The sequence below is a fragment of the Kwoniella shandongensis genome, chromosome 8 (genome assembly GCF_008629635.2).
Source record: "Kwoniella shandongensis chromosome 8, complete sequence".
Lineage (NCBI taxonomy): Eukaryota > Fungi > Basidiomycota > Tremellomycetes > Tremellales > Cryptococcaceae > Kwoniella > Kwoniella shandongensis.
Genome location: NC_089294.1, coordinates 922211 through 938482, shown reverse-complemented (window position 1 = coordinate 938482; position 16272 = coordinate 922211). Strand labels below are relative to the sequence as shown.

At 49.5% G+C, this 16272-nt stretch overlaps 7 protein-coding genes across 7 annotated transcripts; 3 read left to right on the top strand and 4 right to left on the bottom strand.

Annotated features, from left to right (window-relative positions):
- Window positions 1-164: 164 nt before the first annotated feature.
- Window positions 165-1711, bottom strand: CI109_104796 (uncharacterized protein; the record flags this gene model as incomplete). Its single annotated transcript, XM_032008000.1, has 6 exons — window positions 165-566; window positions 631-733; window positions 798-929; window positions 1019-1199; window positions 1310-1447; window positions 1603-1711. 6 exons carry the CDS (start codon window positions 1709-1711, stop codon window positions 165-167), a joined length of 1065 nt encoding a protein of 354 aa, XP_031857721.1.
- Window positions 1712-2929: 1218 nt separating this feature from the next.
- Window positions 2930-4946, bottom strand: CI109_104795 (uncharacterized protein; the record flags this gene model as incomplete). Its single annotated transcript, XM_032007999.1, has 7 exons — window positions 2930-3294; window positions 3359-3521; window positions 3591-3888; window positions 3943-4005; window positions 4059-4668; window positions 4730-4799; window positions 4860-4946. 7 exons carry the CDS (start codon window positions 4944-4946, stop codon window positions 2930-2932), a joined length of 1656 nt encoding a protein of 551 aa, XP_031857720.1.
- Window positions 4947-5467: 521 nt separating this feature from the next.
- Window positions 5468-8082, top strand: CI109_104794 (V-type proton ATPase catalytic subunit A; the record flags this gene model as incomplete). The annotated part of the gene is made up of 14 exons (XM_032007998.2): window positions 5468-5497; window positions 5597-5640; window positions 5698-5786; window positions 5855-5974; window positions 6029-6050; window positions 6105-6163; window positions 6220-6425; window positions 6487-6683; window positions 6742-6757; window positions 6810-6879; window positions 6935-6957; window positions 7009-7686; window positions 7739-7882; window positions 7936-8082. 14 exons carry the CDS (start codon window positions 5468-5470, stop codon window positions 8080-8082), a joined length of 1845 nt encoding a protein of 614 aa, XP_031857719.2.
- A 314-nt stretch (window positions 8083-8396) lies between these two features.
- CI109_104793 (homoserine O-acetyltransferase) lies at window positions 8397-10435 on the top strand (the record flags this gene model as incomplete). The annotated part of the gene is made up of 5 exons (XM_032007997.1): window positions 8397-8813; window positions 8883-9471; window positions 9529-9609; window positions 9680-9837; window positions 9905-10435. The coding sequence occupies 5 exons, from the start codon at window positions 8397-8399 to the stop codon at window positions 10433-10435; spliced, it is 1776 nt and encodes a 591-aa protein (XP_031857718.1).
- Window positions 10436-10621: 186 nt separating this feature from the next.
- Window positions 10622-12317, bottom strand: CI109_104792 (uncharacterized protein; the record flags this gene model as incomplete). Its single annotated transcript, XM_032007996.2, has 6 exons — window positions 10622-10727; window positions 10788-11535; window positions 11594-11753; window positions 11834-11955; window positions 12057-12156; window positions 12282-12317. The coding sequence occupies 6 exons, from the start codon at window positions 12315-12317 to the stop codon at window positions 10622-10624; spliced, it is 1272 nt and encodes a 423-aa protein (XP_031857717.2).
- A 408-nt stretch (window positions 12318-12725) lies between these two features.
- CI109_104791 (uncharacterized protein) lies at window positions 12726-14412 on the bottom strand (the record flags this gene model as incomplete). Its single annotated transcript, XM_032007995.1, has 7 exons — window positions 12726-12989; window positions 13051-13183; window positions 13242-13320; window positions 13374-13489; window positions 13549-13682; window positions 13786-14231; window positions 14292-14412. The coding sequence occupies 7 exons, from the start codon at window positions 14410-14412 to the stop codon at window positions 12726-12728; spliced, it is 1293 nt and encodes a 430-aa protein (XP_031857716.1).
- Window positions 14413-14664: 252 nt separating this feature from the next.
- CI109_104790 (uncharacterized protein) lies at window positions 14665-16270 on the top strand (the record flags this gene model as incomplete). The annotated part of the gene is made up of 10 exons (XM_032007994.1): window positions 14665-14674; window positions 14732-14823; window positions 14877-14923; window positions 14989-15078; window positions 15140-15222; window positions 15280-15328; window positions 15392-15621; window positions 15692-15842; window positions 15948-16188; window positions 16253-16270. The coding sequence occupies 10 exons, from the start codon at window positions 14665-14667 to the stop codon at window positions 16268-16270; spliced, it is 1011 nt and encodes a 336-aa protein (XP_031857715.1).
- Window positions 16271-16272: the final 2 nt, after the last annotated feature.

Genomic DNA, 16272 nt, shown 5'->3' with positions numbered 1-16272 from the left:
AGATGTATCTTGCTTGCCAGAAAGTGTGTGCTGGGCGGATGGAAGAGAACGCAGCGCATCATGTAATCACAACTCCTTGCATTGATAGTAACATAACTATGTCCGTTCCATGATCATCTACATTGGTGCCCAAGCTTCCTGCTATCATCTCACACTGTGGTGATCTACTCCTCATCCTCATCCTCATCGTCGTCATCCCCACCCTCTTGTCTCCAGACAGTGTACACCTTTCTCCTATTAGTCTCTCCGGCCTTACCATCCGCAGCAGCCAAGAACATGCTCTTCAACAAAGCCATCCTCAACTTCTCCGCGCCATTCCTCTCCTCTTTCCCTTCATCACCTACACAAGAGTGCATGACGATATGAGCGTACATCGATTCTGACGATTCCTTCTTGGATCGTTTGGAGGGTCGTTCGTCGGTTGAAGGAGTGGTAGACGCGAGAGAGAGGGAAGCGAGGAGAGGGGTGAAGATCGAGCTCATGAGTCGGGTGTGGACGTGTGACGTGGGTGTACGAGTGAGCAAGAGGATGTGAGGTTGCAAGACAGCAGTGAAAGGGCATGCAGGCTAGACAGACGATTCAGAGTATCAGTACTTGAGCTCCAAGAGGAGCATCGCACACCCGACTTACCTGCGAGTCAACCTCGGGCATACCAAGAGCTTTGTTCAACTCGTCAAGGTATATATCAGCCAAGTGTGTAGCGATAGAGCTGGGTACTCTAGGGTCTTCCCATCTGTTCAGAGTGAATTGCAGTTTCAGTCACCATTCCCTCGTTTTGATAGGGACAGCTAACTCACGTCATCGCACCACCCTTCTTGATCAAAATCTGGTTAACAGCTTCGATTGACTCCTTGTTCCACTTTTCCCTTGCCAATAGTCTGAAAGTCGCATTGACATATCTTCGTATGAGGAGGTAGAATTTGTCCATCCTAAATCGAAATCGCACAAACGATCAGCTTATAATCCTGGAACCTTCTCTCGTTGCGCGTCGTTAAGGCAAGTTGTTTTATCAACTCACCGTAATCTATCCAAACCAGCCCATTCTCTAACGATAGCATCCCAGAACCCTTCCAAGAATGCCAGACTAGCTTCGAACCTGTCTTTCGAGCTATCTGATCGGGGTTTGATCTGTAAGAGCAATTCGGCAAGGTCTGCTGCGAGAGCTTGTTGAACAAGGGGTTTGTCCGACATCCAGAAACCTGCAAAACACGCAAAGAGATTGGTTAGTGATTTTCACAATCAGATATCTCCACCAGCCGGGCCGCTGAGGAAAGGATAGAAGGCCTCGTAGGATCGACGCTCTACTCACAATAGAATAGACCCTTCCAAAGCTTTGCCATCTCCGCATCACTTAGTCTGACATAGTTGCTCGACTCTCCCTCGGTATCGCCTCCTTGAGAAAGGAATGCAATGAGACTTGCGACAGCTCGATCTCGGACTTTCTTGTCTACAGGTGAGAACAGACTAGTTAGCTACAGAAGATCCTCCCACATCACAGGTCCGCAAGAGGATGATAACGTAGACAAAGAGTAGGATTTTATCGTTCAGATTAGAGGGCAAGGCGTGAAAATGCTAAAAGAGGATTGACAGCCATGGACATACCCGTATGAGCAAGCTGTTTACCTAGCGGAAGAGCAGCTTCGACTTTCTCTTCCACCTCGGGCTGAGCCCTAGATTTCCCCTTTCTCGTCGTAGATGTTGGCGCAGGCATCTCGGTGTTGTGTATGATGTCCAATATACGTTTGAAGTTGTTGTAATGAAGTTTATTATGAAGTTGCAAGAAGATAACTGCTTGCTCGACTTTTGACTTTTGTGCAGATCACGTGATCTGCCTGAACCGCGGACGGTTGATAATAGGCACGCGCATGAAGAGAGATGCTACGAAGAGGGATGAGGTTCTGCCACTCTGACCAGTATGTATTCTAGACGAATCAGCATACGGCCGCTCTGTGTGTGACAAGACAGAAAGAGAGCATAGAAATCACGCGCGCGATGACATGACAGAAGCGGATGATGTATTCGCAACAAGATAACATGGAAGGCCGAAGTCAAACGTCAGCCTTTTGATATCATGATACCGAAGCCTCGTCTACGGTTCGGGTAGGATAACCATAACTCGTACATATCTTTCATTCAAAGTAGACGAGAGAAGTAACAAGCGGTGATTGTTATATATAGGGGACAGACCGCTTTGACCTAATTTATCTTGAACGAATGGAAGCCAGCCAAATGAAGGAAAACTGTAACACATAAACCAAGGGCACTGTTCGGGAAGAGAAGTTGATAACAAGCTTGTTGACACTATGATGCTGTGTGAAAGTCTGATCCTCTGGCGAGTAGCCTCTCATTTCATATGGATTGACCATGAGCCGGTCAATCTTGTCAAACCTTGTCGATCATTACCCCTCGAGTTCATTGCCAGTAGGAATATAAAACTTAATTGTTCAGTAACTCGGGCCGTACTCAAATAAGTGTAACTTACAAACACTGGCAGGTACCAAATTAACGGGTATTGATACGACCTTACTCTGGTTCAACTGAAGGGTTGTCTTCCCAACACTCCCTTTCCGACTAAATGCGCGCTCACTTCACCAAGAAAAAAAAACGAAGTATCGCCTCTGTGTCCTTACGCTCTTGCTGTGAATTCCTCGCCAAACGCCATCACTGTGATCACAGATACGATGAATCTTTCGACGATGTACACGTCACACCTCTCCAGCTTAGTATTTGTATTACATACATCTGATCGTGTCATGGCTGCTGCAAACGAGTATTTGGTTAGCATACCAAAGCGCTGACAAGGAACTGTTGGTCGGTGAGAATGTCTCGGGGTGGAGGCGAACGATCGTCCTCCGAAGAGGAATTATGTCCCATATATATGCATTACTGTTTGTCTACGCAGTATGAGGTGAGTCTCGTGGATCTCTCATCAGAGCGATCCTGAGCAAAGTCCCTCGACGTAATCCCTGTCCCTGCCAATTGTCGTCAAGTTTTCCGCCTCACCCTCTCTAACAACCACCACATCCTCAAGCCTCACTCCTCCTACATTCACATACCTCTTCAACACGTCCTTCACGACGTATTCACTAGTCCAAACGCCGTGCTCTTCCAGCAGCTGGGGTGCGAAATAACATCCCGGTTCGACGGTGAGGACCATATTCAGTTGTAGTGGTTGTCGGATTCGGAGATAGGCGTATAGCTTGGCGGGAGTTGATGTGGAAGCAGGAGGAAGAGATAGGTGTGTGGATTTGAGGTATTGTCGAGAGTCGTGAACATCGAGACCGAGCGAGTGGCCTATTCAAGTGGTGTGTTAGCCGAAGCGCATTTTGACTAGAATAGCGAATGAGGATCAACTCACCCAGACCGTGAGGGAAGAATCCTGCTGTTACGCCACTCTGCAGGATATCCTCGGCGTCTCCCTTGAAGATGCCCAGCTTGATAAATCCGTCGATCAAGACTTTGTGTGCGTGCAAGTGCAGTGTATCCCAGTGGATATCTGGCTTCACTAAAGCCTCACATTCCTGATACGATAAGGCCAGATCAGTTATCGCTGCTCCCATTGCTATGCTATGGTAGTCAAGACTACTCACCTTCTGCATCCTTAAAACGAGGGCGTAGATATCACCGGCTTCCTTTGTAAACTTGCCTCCATTCCCGACTGGCATGGTCCTGGTAATGTCCGAGGCATATCCTCGCCACTCGCACCCGGCGTCAATCAACAAGACTTGAGGGAAGAAAGCCTTGTCATGGAAGGCTGTCGGTTCGGTCTCGTGAGAATGGGGCGGAGCGAGAGTGCCACAACAGCCTCGAGTCAACGGGGATGGAGTGAAAGATTTGTCACTCGGTTGTCGGGGAACTGAAGTCGAAGGGAACAGACGGTCATTGCAACTATGAGATAGATTAGCTATGCGGATTGGCATGAACGGAAAGGTGAAAGCTTACACATAATGAAGGGTGCTGGCCCTTGATCCACTCGCGACGATAGGAAGGTATGCCTGGTTGGCCCTTTGTGATTTGTCAGTATCTGATTTGCTTGTGAATCAACGACTACGACTCACCCCATCCGTCTACAAGCAGCAACAAAGACCGCTTCGGCATCATCCTCGGATTCGATCTCCCACTGCTTCAAACCCTCCTTGCCAGTCCTTTCCGGTCTCTTGAGATCTCCACCCTCCCGCTCACGCGCAAAGCTCCCCAATTCTCGCATCACGACCTCATGAGCTCCAGAGGATATTCGGTTGGCTTCTCTGATCAAAGCAATCTCCTCCTCCGTCTTCGTCAGACGAGCGATGTGCAAAGCTTCGAACAGATATTCCGTTGTTCGATCGAATGATCCCGCTTGGGACACAGCCTCGGGCAGAGCAGGATATTCCAAAGTATTCGGAAGTGTGTGCAGGACCACGGAGCCGCTAGATGACTTGGTTGCGGATTCCAGGAAAGCAGGGAGCGACGAAGTGTAATTGATCTTGTCGGAATCGTATTTCGCCTCGGCTTCAGTCAACGTTGGAGGCGGGACGGACCACATAGTCTCTGCAGGATCGGCAGGAGGGATGAACAATTGATGTTTGATATTGGAAGGGGAACCATCGGTAGACAGGGAAAAGGAGATCGCCACAGAGCTAGATGCGTGAATGACACCGGTCAGATAGTTGAAATTCGCTTCTTGGTCTGCGATTACGAACGACATCAGTCAGTCACGCGGGTCACGAATATGCGGAGGAAGACGCACAGAAGGGCAGCTCTCGATCGGTATCATCCCTGCAGAGCGAGGGCGACCCTTGAAGGAAGATAGCATGTGTCTACAAAGATCATGTGTCAGACTCTGACGTTGTAATCGTCAGGAAGAGATAAGGATTTACCTTGCCTCGATCGGACTCTGGGATTAGCTTCACCAGCTCGCTAATGAGCTTTGCTGCGTGTGCTCTGGCTGGGAATCTTGCTGTCATTGTGTTATGCTTAAATCGTTTTCGACAAGTAAGGGGAGGACGAAGACGAAAATAGGTCGTGCATAGTCATTCGTTTAAGTAGCTGGTAGCACAAATATGTCGGGTTATCTAAACCCGGGGGCTAGAGAGCCACGTGAATCAATCAACATTCGGCAACGTCCGACTTACTGTCCAAGGAAACTGACGTGTGATTGAAATGACACAAGCAGGAATCATCATTATCAATGACGGACCCGCACCTCGCCGGACCCTCACTCATCCAGCAACGCACCTCTCCTCTATCGACATCTTACAACGACACATCGACCACTTCTCGTTCTTGCATTCTGATCCATCCCTTTCTCATTTGCATCGTCAACAGCCGTGAGAGCTGCAAAGAGGAAGTGTCAAAGCAGTCATCTCAAGCGTATAACGGCGCAACACCACAGAATATAGATAATCATCATGGTGAGTCGTTTCCAGCCCGATCATGACGTATCATGGTCACAGCTGACATCCATGATTGAAATCAGGCGGGTGCTATGGACAGAGCAAAGCGGGATCTTCCCAAGGTATGTCACCCCATACATCTCAGCTCAACACGCTGGTCGAACGTCCTATACTTCTTAACGTACAGTGCTTTTCTGATACTCAACACCTCCTTTGTCTAGGTCCGAGATGAAGAGCGAGAGGGGATGTTCGGATCCGTTTTTTCGTAAGCTCGCACAGTACCGTTGTATATACGCACAAGCTTACTCTTCAACCGATGTAGGGTGTCCGGTCCCGTCGTTATTGGTGAGAACATGCGAGGTTGTGCGATGTACGAGCTTGTTCGAGTCGGTCACGATGAGTTGGTTGGAGGTGAGTCTTGCTTGGCAAGCCGCTTTTCCGTTACTGTATGACTGACCTGGCCTTTTGCCGTCCCCCAGAGGTCATCCGTATCGAAGCGGACCGTGCTACCATCCAAGTGTACGAGGAGACTTCAGGTGTCACTATCGGTGACCCTGTCTTGAGGACTGGAAAGCCTTTGTCCGTCGAGTTGGGACCTGGTGAGCAGAATTCATGAACTGAACGATGCGCAACTTGACTAACCTGAACTACAGGTTTGATGACCAACATCTTCGAGTATGTTCTGATATTGTGATGTGAGGCTAGAGCAGTAGTTGACATGCCGTATAGTGGTATTCAACGACCACTCAAATCTATTCAAGAGAAGTCACAAAGCATTTACATTCCCCGTGAGTTTGACAATCCTTATCCACTGGGCATAACTAACCTGGATCCGGTGATATAGGTGGTATCAACACCGAGTCTCTTAGCAGAGAAATCAAGTGGGACTTTAACCCCGCAAAGTTCCGTGTCGGCGACCACATCTCGGGAGGTGACATCTTCGGTAGCGTTTACGAGAACTCTTTGGTCGACAACCACAAGATCATGCTTCCTCCCCGTGCTATGGGTACCGTCACCCGTATCGCAGAGAAGGGCAGCTATACCGTCGAGGTATGCCCTAGATCAGGGCTTGACGGCGAGCAAAGCGTGCCAGCTGACTTCTCATCCGTAGGACGTCGTTCTTGAGACCGAGTTCCAAGGCAAGACCACTCAACACACTATGATGCAGCTTTGGCCTGTGCGAGCTCCCAGACCTGTCGCTCAGAAAGAGACTGCTACATATCCTCTTTTCACCGGTCAGCGAGTCTTGGACGCCCTGTTCCCTTGTGTTCAAGGTGGTACAACCGCCATTCCCGGAGCTTTCGGATGGTGAGCAGGCGTCTCTTCCTTTGCAATTGACCTCGCTGACAAGTTACTGCGATTATAGTGGTAAAACCGTTATTGTATGTTGTTGCTTATGGTCCGAGCGGGATGAAAGCTGATTGGCTTTTGCAGAGTCAAGCCTTGTCCAAATTCTCCAACTCGGATATCATCATCTATGTCGGTTGTGGTGAACGTGGTAACGGTGAGCCGGATACGAGCTTCACTGCGCGTTCTCCTGCTGATATCGTTGCAAACAGAAATGGCTGAAGTGTTGGCGGACGTGAGTGACTGTTAGATTTCTGCTCTGGATTTCACGCTGACTCTGCTCCAGTTCCCTGAGCTTACTTTGGAGCGAGACGGCCGAGAAGAGCCTATCATGAAGCGTACCGCCTTGGTCGCCAACACCTCCAACATGCCTGTCGCTGCTCGTGAGGCTTCTATCTACACTGGTATCACTCTGTCCGAGTATTTCCGAGACCAAGGACAAAACGTCTCCATGATGGCCGATTCCACCTCACGATGGGCCGAGGCTTTGCGAGAAATCTCTGGTCGTCTTGCCGAAATGCCTGCCGACTCTGGTTACCCCGCTTATCTCGGTGCCAAATTGGCCAGTTTCTATGAGCGAGCTGGTAAAGTCACCTGTTTGGGTGCTCCTGATCGACAGGGTACTGTCTCCATCGTCGGCGCTGTCTCTCCTCCCGGTGGTGATTTCTCCGATCCCGTTACCAGTGCTACCCTCGGTATCGTGCAGGTCTTCTGGGGTTTGTCCAAGACATTGGCTCAACGAAAACATTTCCCTTCGGTCGACTGGAACGTCTCGTACTCCAAGTACCTCAAGATCCTCGATCCCCACTACGAGTCCAACAACCCTGGTTTCATTGACCTCCGAACAAGGACCAAGGAGATCTTGCAGAAGGAGCAAGATTTGGCGGAGATCGTTCAACTTGTCGGAAAGAGTGCTTTGGGTGAGAGCGACAAGATCACTCTCGAGGTTGCAAGAATGTTGAAGGTGAGAGTTTTGTAACCTGGTAACAAGGGCTTGCCTGACATTCGATTCATAGGACGATTTCCTTCAACAAAACGGTATCTCCGAATACGACCGATACTGTCCCTTCTACAAGACCTCTGGAATGTTGCGAAACTTTGTTGCGTTCTACGACAACTCTCAACGGGCTGTCGAAACCAGTGACATGACCTTTGCCAAGGTGAGTCCTCACTCACGTAGCTTGAAACGATCCAGCTGACTTGGATTCTGTAGATCCGAGACGGTGCTGCCGACATCATGTACAAGCTCTCTCAGATGAAGTTCGAGTCACCCAACACCCAAAGTGAGGAGGACATCAAGGGCAAGTATGACGCCTTGTACAACGAGATCGGAGAGACCTTTAGAAGGATGCAGGAGTAGACGAGAAGGGGAGTTGTAAATGAATGACCTTTTTTGACTTGGTAGAATGTGTGGAATGTATCGTCTTTGCATTTACGGTGCGAGTGCGAGTAACAGCGGTGATGTCCGCCAATGACCCCGATGGCGTGCTCGAGATATGACGTCCATTTATTCCGAAATATCTTTGAATTCCAGAAGCAAACGCAAGTAGAGGTAAGACCACGGTGAATGCATGGAATTGTTGATTAGCAAAGGGGGATGCATCCCGGTTCTTCTTCGTCTTGTCTCTCTCGACAACATAGCACCACTACAGAGCTGAAGATCATCGATTAAAAATGCCACCAAGAGCGACTCTGCCCCGGTCATTACAACTGCCTTCTTCTAAACCTCCTACTTCTCTACCCAGTTGGAAACCACCCAAACCACATCTTGCCGCGTATCACCCGCCTTCTTCGCCTGGTCCATCAACATACACGCCCTCATTCACACCACCACTATCACCGCAATTACCGCCGAGACGTAAGCCCGCTTTCAGTCCTGGTGGATTTGGACTGCAGAGTCAGCCGCAGCCCGCTCCGTCTGCGAGGTTGTGGGATGGCGGTGGGAAAGGTAAAGAGAAGGAACTGACTAGGAAGGAACGGGAGGTGGAGGAGATCAGGAGACGTGATGAGGAGATCAGAAAGGATGAAGAGAGGTTGGAAGGTAGACCGCCGGTGAAAGACGGCAAAGAAGAAGCAGAAGCTTGTTACGTCGTGAGTTGTTTAGTCATCTTTCGTGTCACCTCCTAATTCGCCGTATTGATTGTTCTCTTCTTGGACTAGCCTCCCCCCGCCACACTTCATTTCCACTCTACGAGAGCTTTGCCTTTGCTCTACTCTCCTCAACCGCTTCCTACCTTTCAGATAGCTTACGAGACATGGGGAACGCTCAATTCTGATCGATCCAACGCCATCTTACTTCATACCGGTCTATCAGCATCATCACACGTCGCATCTGCCGGAAACGACGTGTCATCTTCTACTTCTTCCAAACCTGGATGGTGGGAAGATTTTGTCGGACCCGGAAAATCGATCGATACGGATAAATTCTATGTGATCTGCACCAATGTCCTAGGAGGATGTTTCGGTTCCACTGGACCAAGTAGTCCTTATCCACCAGGAGATGGCGAGACGAGATGGGCTACCAGGTTCCCATTACTCGGTATACACGATATGACACGAGGTCAATTGGATCTGTTGGATCATCTGGGTATTGAGAAACTTTACGCGAGCGTAGGAGCAAGTATGGGAGGAATGCAGAGTCTCAGTCTGGCATATCTCGCTCCGGAAAGAGTTGGACGAGTAGCGAGTATATCAGCTAGTGGTAGAAGTGGACTCAACGGGGTCGGTATGAGATATGCTCAAAGAAGTGGTGAGTGTGCACATACTCCCCAGATACAGCAGTAGCTGACGGTTGAGCTCGTTGCAGTACTCATGGCGGACCCAAATTGGAACAGAGGGTTCTACTACGACGGAGTACCCCCTCACAACGGTATGAAACTTGCCAGGCGTGAGTATGGTCCCACCATTGGTATTTGAGAAACAAAATAAGATCACTGATTTCGTGCGTCTCGTTACAGAAATCGCCACAATCACCTACCGTTCTGGACCGGAGTGGGAACAGCGATTCGGTCGTCAGATGATCTCGGAGCAAGAGGCTCAACTTGACGAAGCTGGAAACCCGGGTGTACCTCGTCTTAGTCCCGATTTCCTCATCGAGACGTATCTTGATCATCAGGTCAGTTGTGAAAGTGCTCAGTGCACGTCAAAGAGAGATTCCAATTGACCTGTCGTGTTACGAATAGGGCGAGCGATTCTGTCTTACGTACGACGCCAATTCCATGATCTACCTATCCAAAGCTATGGACCTATTCGACATGACAGCTCCGGCACTCACCTCTCTCGCAAAACGATACGAAACCGCTTACCCTGACCTTCCACCTTTCCCATACCCCACCGATCCTCCTTCCATCTCATGCTGTTCCCCTCGACCCGTTGATGATCTTACCACCGAACGGGAAAATGTTGAAGCAAAGTCGACTGCCGAAAAAGCGACGAAGAAGAAACTCGAACGATTCATACCCACTTCGAAATCACCTCATCTGGCCGAACTTGCTCAAGGTCTACAACGTCTCAAGGACATGCCAGCATTAGTATTGGGCGTACAATCCGATGTGCTCTTCCCTGTGGAACAACAGAGGGAATTGGCAGACGCATTGAAATTGGCAGGAAACGCCAACGTCACATATTACGAGCTCGGCGGCGTTTGGGGTCATGATACCTTCTTGTTGGATGTGCAGAATGTTGGCGGAGCAATCAGAGGGTTCTTGCATTAGTTTCGCGAGTGAGCAAAGTGTTGTAGTATCGGTGAGATGTATACTTGTGCATAGGAGTACAAACAATCCAGAAACAACTGCTCTTGTTACACACCGTTCAATGTTCCACCACCACTCGAGTCGTCACTGCCAAGTAGTCTGGTCGGAGCTTGTCAGCCTCGACTTGTGCTAATAATAACGGTGTACTCACGAGAATTCTTTCATCAAAGAACACTCTCCTCCATTCTCCAAGTCGATATTGTAAGCCTGGAACAGCCCTTCTGCGCTAATCACCATAACCTGGGGTACAGTTCTGCAAAGTCACCAGACGATCAGTCTCAAGGCTAGCCCGCTCAGTTTAGATCGAACTTACCCGCTCATTGCTACGACTGTCCTTCCACCGTGATTCCCTCTCAGTTTGATGAATGCGAAATCCCTCTGCGGCTCCCACATCTCCGACACGCTTCTTGGCAAATAGCCACCAACACCGCCCACAAACGATTTGCCAATATGGTAGGACCGTCTTCTGAGAGACGAGGTGGCAGATTGTGATTCGGCCAACTTGGCTGCTGATAGCGGCGGTGAGCTTGTCGAAGGTGCTTCGGAGGGTGTAGGACTTCTCGCTCCTTCTGCGAAAGAGGGAGCAGAACCTTCAGGTATCCCTTCGATCGTCGCTCCTGCAGAACTTTGTTTGGATTTGGGGGAATTGGCAAGTCGATAGATGTGTATTGTGCTTGAATCTGAGGAGACGGCAAGAAGGGAGCTCATCAAGTTGAAGTTTATACTAAAGATCCGAGCGCTCTGCGTTCCTCTTCTGAATTGCCATAACTTCTTCGCATCAGGTACACTGAACACTCGCACAACCGTGCCCTTATCGGAAGCGGTAGCCAGCATCGTCCCGGTGGAATTGAGGGCCAAAGCTGCGATGGGTGTTTTGTGCGCTTGGATAACATTGAGAGCGGAGAGCGAGATGGTATCGAAGAGGAGCACGTCGCCTGTCGTAGGTGCAGGAGGAGGCGCAGGCACAGCAGTGGTAGACAGAGGCGTGGAAGAGGCGGAGGGAGCAGGTGAGGGATAGGCGAGATATGAGTGCTCAGAGGAAGATGATAGGGCGCAGACGGCTAATTCGGACACAAAGAATCAGCTGCCATATGTCAGAACAAACTGTAAGAGACTCACCATTCGGATTGGGACCAGTCTCTATAGTATGTAACAGCTTCATAGTCGAGATATCATAGATGTAAATCTCCGACTCAAGGACCACAATCAGTCGCTTCCGGTTCATCTTGACCGCCAAGACAGAGGTAGGGAAAATGAGCTCGCAGATGGTGGATTGGCGCTGGGACCGCGGAGCCGCCAAAGTCAGCGATCATGCATACTAGCAGAACTTTTTAGGGAATGACGATGACGATTGCTCACCTTTGTGTTGACAATTTGTAGTTTTCTGGGACTGTTTGACGGTTGTGTGTCGGCTGCTCCAACAAGCGCGACCAGCGAAGTACAGAACAGCATCTCCACGATGCCCGTTGCGCCTTGATCATCTGAATTGAACAGCAACGTTAGCAGCAACATCCATTTCGGAACTCTGAGGGAGATGCTTCTGCCTTATAGGTTCGAGCTGATTGGATAGCTACACACTCACTCTTGGAATGGACCTTGCCGAATGGGTCGCAGTTCAGAATCGTATAACCCTTCTTGTGTCCTACTGCTATGCACGAGAAGTCCTGATTGAAGTTGCAGCTCTACACAGGTGGTGAGCGATCAGCTTGTTGTCCGGCTACTTGGAGTTATCGAATAGACACAGAGCGGTGGGACGATGCTGATGCAAGGCGTTCAACGAGGAAGGAAAGGATGAGCGACCACTCACGAGCAAGTCGGGATGACGTTTAGTCAAGCGCGACATCGTGTCTCGTTGTATCAATTGATCGGCCCTAACGCGATGACGATAATGTGCTGGTAGAGAGCTATGTAGAACTGGAGATCGATATGATTGGGATGCTGTGAACAAAGGATATGAGGTGTTGTTATTGATGTTACGAGATAGATGCGAGGTCACGAATGAATGTAATGATAGCACTGACGTCTGTTGCTAGTCGCCGTCGCTTTGATCCGTGACACGCGGGGAGGATGTATGCGTGCGTGCCTAGAAACATCAACATTATACATAACCGGTGATGAAGGGGTCGAGTTGAGCATGTCAACAATGCAAGTCACAAACAGACTTGCATGATGCAGGACGACCACAAGACCAAAACACGTAGATGCATACAGACAATCAACAGATCCAAATCACATATGCAAAACATCGTCATTACCACCAACCCTTCTTCTGCTCCTGCTCTCCTGTCCAACCAATCTGTTTTGACCCATCTCCACTCGGCATCTGATCATGAGCCAACATGTGTCCTTGCGGGATATGAGGTGGTAGTTGGGGCATGAACTGTCCATGCGGAGGCCAGTATCCCTGCGGTGTGGGCGGGGTTATAGGCTCATGATGACTCGCTCTAGCTCGGAGGTTGAACAAAGCAGAGTTGGTGAGAGCGATGAGGAAAGTAAGAGTGACAAGGGTGAAGCTCTACATTATACACTAAGACATCAGCAATCTATTCCATCAACGCGAACACGATGCAACGTACCATAGTCTTCCAGCTGATGGGTTCCACAAAGCTATTGATGACCCCTGCAAAAGTCTCGGCGATGATATTGATTCGCCCCACCATTGTCGGATCTCGGTTCATACACGCATCCCAAGCTTTACATGGGGCTTCCCTATATATATCCCTGCTATCAGCATACGTTGCATCGGTCATGGAGATCCGCCACTTACATCGCTGGTACCCGAAACGTAGGATCGCACCGATTTGTCAAATACAGATTGGTACATTCTGCAATTTCTTGCAGAATCTCTTCACAGCGCGGTCAGCAAGACCAATGGCACAGGTCAGAAGGCCTCACTCACCGACAGAATATTCCTGCATTTTGTCCTTGACATCTCTTCGTACAGTCAAGACGAACAGAACGGCAAGATAGACACAAAACACGACAATCGACGTATTCACGAAGAATTGCAAATATCTGCCAATCAAAGTGGTAAGCTACCAATCATATCAAGACATGATGAATACTCGGCTTACCCTAAGAGTAAAGCTGGGATCTCTGAATGTCGAAGAGCTGGCGCGTTCATATGTACGTTGTAGTGATGTTCTGCCTTTGACCAGGTGGAAGGTCCAGCTACCGAGTCGCTATGTCTCACAGGCGCGGCGTTATCCTATTCGTACAGAGATGTCAGCGTTATCGTGATACACTTGCTTCTGTGGTACTGTTTGCAGAGCACCGATTGACCAGGACTCCGATAATAGATCTTGACTCACCTCGCCTTCACTTCGCTGCTCTCTCTCTTTCCTCGCTTGTTGTCGTTTCTTATTCGTCCTGGTCACTGCCCCTTTTGCAAACTTCCTCGGCTTATCTTTCTCCACTTCCTTGTCGTCAGAATTTTCTTTGTCTTCCGCCGTGTTCGCCCTCTCGCTCGCCGCTTCAGTGGTCTTGGTGGCTGGGATAGGTGTGGACGACGACGAAGCTGTCGGTGGTTGTCTTGCAGGACTATCCATTTCCACTTCCTGTGTCATCAAGTTTGAGGTTGCTGGAGTTCGAGGTGCAGCGCTATACCATTGTGAGGGATCGTACGCCGGTGCTCTTTTCGGCGTATTGAGAGCTGCGAGTAAGAGCGGAGCGGTATTTTGAGCATGGTTATAAGATGCGAACCCGGGTGACGGTTGAGCATGGAACGGTACACGAGGTTCGAGCTCGCTATGTAGGCCTATGAAAGGACACAAAGTGTCAGTCTCGAGGGTGTACCTGTCGATTCTGTGCAACCTACGTTTCCTAGCAGGTCCATCGTCTTGGAGAGGGAGATTGAAAGCGTCAAGCCTTGTCGTGTCGTAAGTCGGCGGATCGAGGTCCATAGGACCAGACTTATCTCTAGGTTCGTAGCCGTACATGATATCGCTTCCCTTGGCTTTTCGATCTATCAAGCAAAACCACCGCTACCGGTGTGAGAGAGAAAGTGAATGTACAGGACAGAAATGACGGTTGGATAAGCAAAAGTGAGTGAGTAACAAGCAAAACATCAAAACGCGTGGAGGTTGAAATTCGAGGTGTGGACATTCCATTCGGGTCAACCTCGCTCGTCAACCTCATTGCACTCTTTCCTTCTCACTTGTTTGCTGATACTACTTGACGTATCAAACAAGATGTCAACAGGTGAGTATATAGCCTTCTTGTATGCGCTGCTATTGCCTGCTGACCTGTCAACTTCAGGTGATCTCGCGTTACAACCGCCAGCAGATGGGGTTTCTTCCCTCAGCTTTTCCCCTGACTCTACTAGATTACTTGTTTCCAGTTGGGACGGGGTGAGTTCAACAAAGCTGGAATCAAAAGGCATGGCTGACAAGTAGCATGATAGTCAATACAACTACATAACCTCGTGGCTCCTTCTCAACCACCAGCCATGTACGTCTATCCGTTTCTACACGAAGCAACAGAATACATTCTGACCCTTCTCCTGATGGATATAGCTTCTCTCATCCTGCCGCCGTCCTCACAGCTTGTTTCGGGTACTCATCAACCGTCGCCTTCTCAGGAGGTCTCGACAAGAGAATAAGACAGTACGTTGCGGTCTACCCTTCTGACATGGGAGCTTCACTAATGATGTTTCTTCGTTCGTAGATGGGACTTTGAGACTGGACAATGTCGAGTTTTGGGAAAGCACGATGATGCCATCTCCAGTATAGTGTGGTGCGCTGAGTACAGTACGTGACGCGCTATGCTAGCTTGTTGCGCAGTGCTGATTGTCCCGCAAATCGCAGACGTTCTCATCTCGACTTCATGGGATTCGACCCTCAAAGTCTGGGATCCGTAAGTACACCACTTCCGTAGGCTTCAAGGAGGATCTGTCACTAATCGTACTTGCGATTGTAGCAACGCTGAAATACCACTACGATCCTCCCAACCCCTTCCTTCTCGAGCTTACAACCTCTCGTATGCCGCCACCTCCTCTCGACTGCTCGTGTCCATGGCCCATCGACACGTTTTCGTCTATGACGTTGGTAAACTCGCAGCTGCAGACGGTCAGATCGCCCCGGCCCAAGAGAGAGAAAGTGCCTTGAAATTCTTGACGAGAAGTGTTGCTGTCATGGCAGATGGTAAAGGTGAGTGGTGCTAGAGGATCCTTTCCCGTCTGCGCTTCGAGACAATGGGCTAATCTAGAATGGTATCCAGGTTGGGCGTCAGGATCTATCGAAGGCCGTATCGCTGTGGAATACTTTGATCCAGCCGATCAGGGATCAAAGTATGCTTTCCGAGCACACAGACAGGCTGTCGATGGAGTTGATTGTGTCTACCCAATCAACGCTTTGGCTTACCACCCTATGTGAGTTGACCTGTTCATCATTCCAGACCTCCACTCGCAGCACTTCCTCTAAAGGCTCATTGATATACCACGGTTCTCTCATTGTGCTTACCTTCGCCTGATTAGCCACAACACCTTTGCGTCGGGTGGATCAGACGGTTTCATCTCAATCTGGGACCACAACGCCAAGAAGCGAATGAAGCTTTACCCCAAGTACCCTACCGCCGTCTCCGCACTCGCTTTCAGTCCAGACGGATCCAAGTTGGCCATCGGAGCGAGCTACGAGCACGACAATGCGGTTTCGAAACCTGAAGATCAAGGACGAGTGTTGATCTTGATCAAAGATACAGTTTACGAAGATTGCAAGGTATGTCAGCCTGATTTGCTTCAGTTACAATTGCCGAGGAACGCTATGCTAATGAGAATCGTAGCCGAAAGCAAAAGCATAATG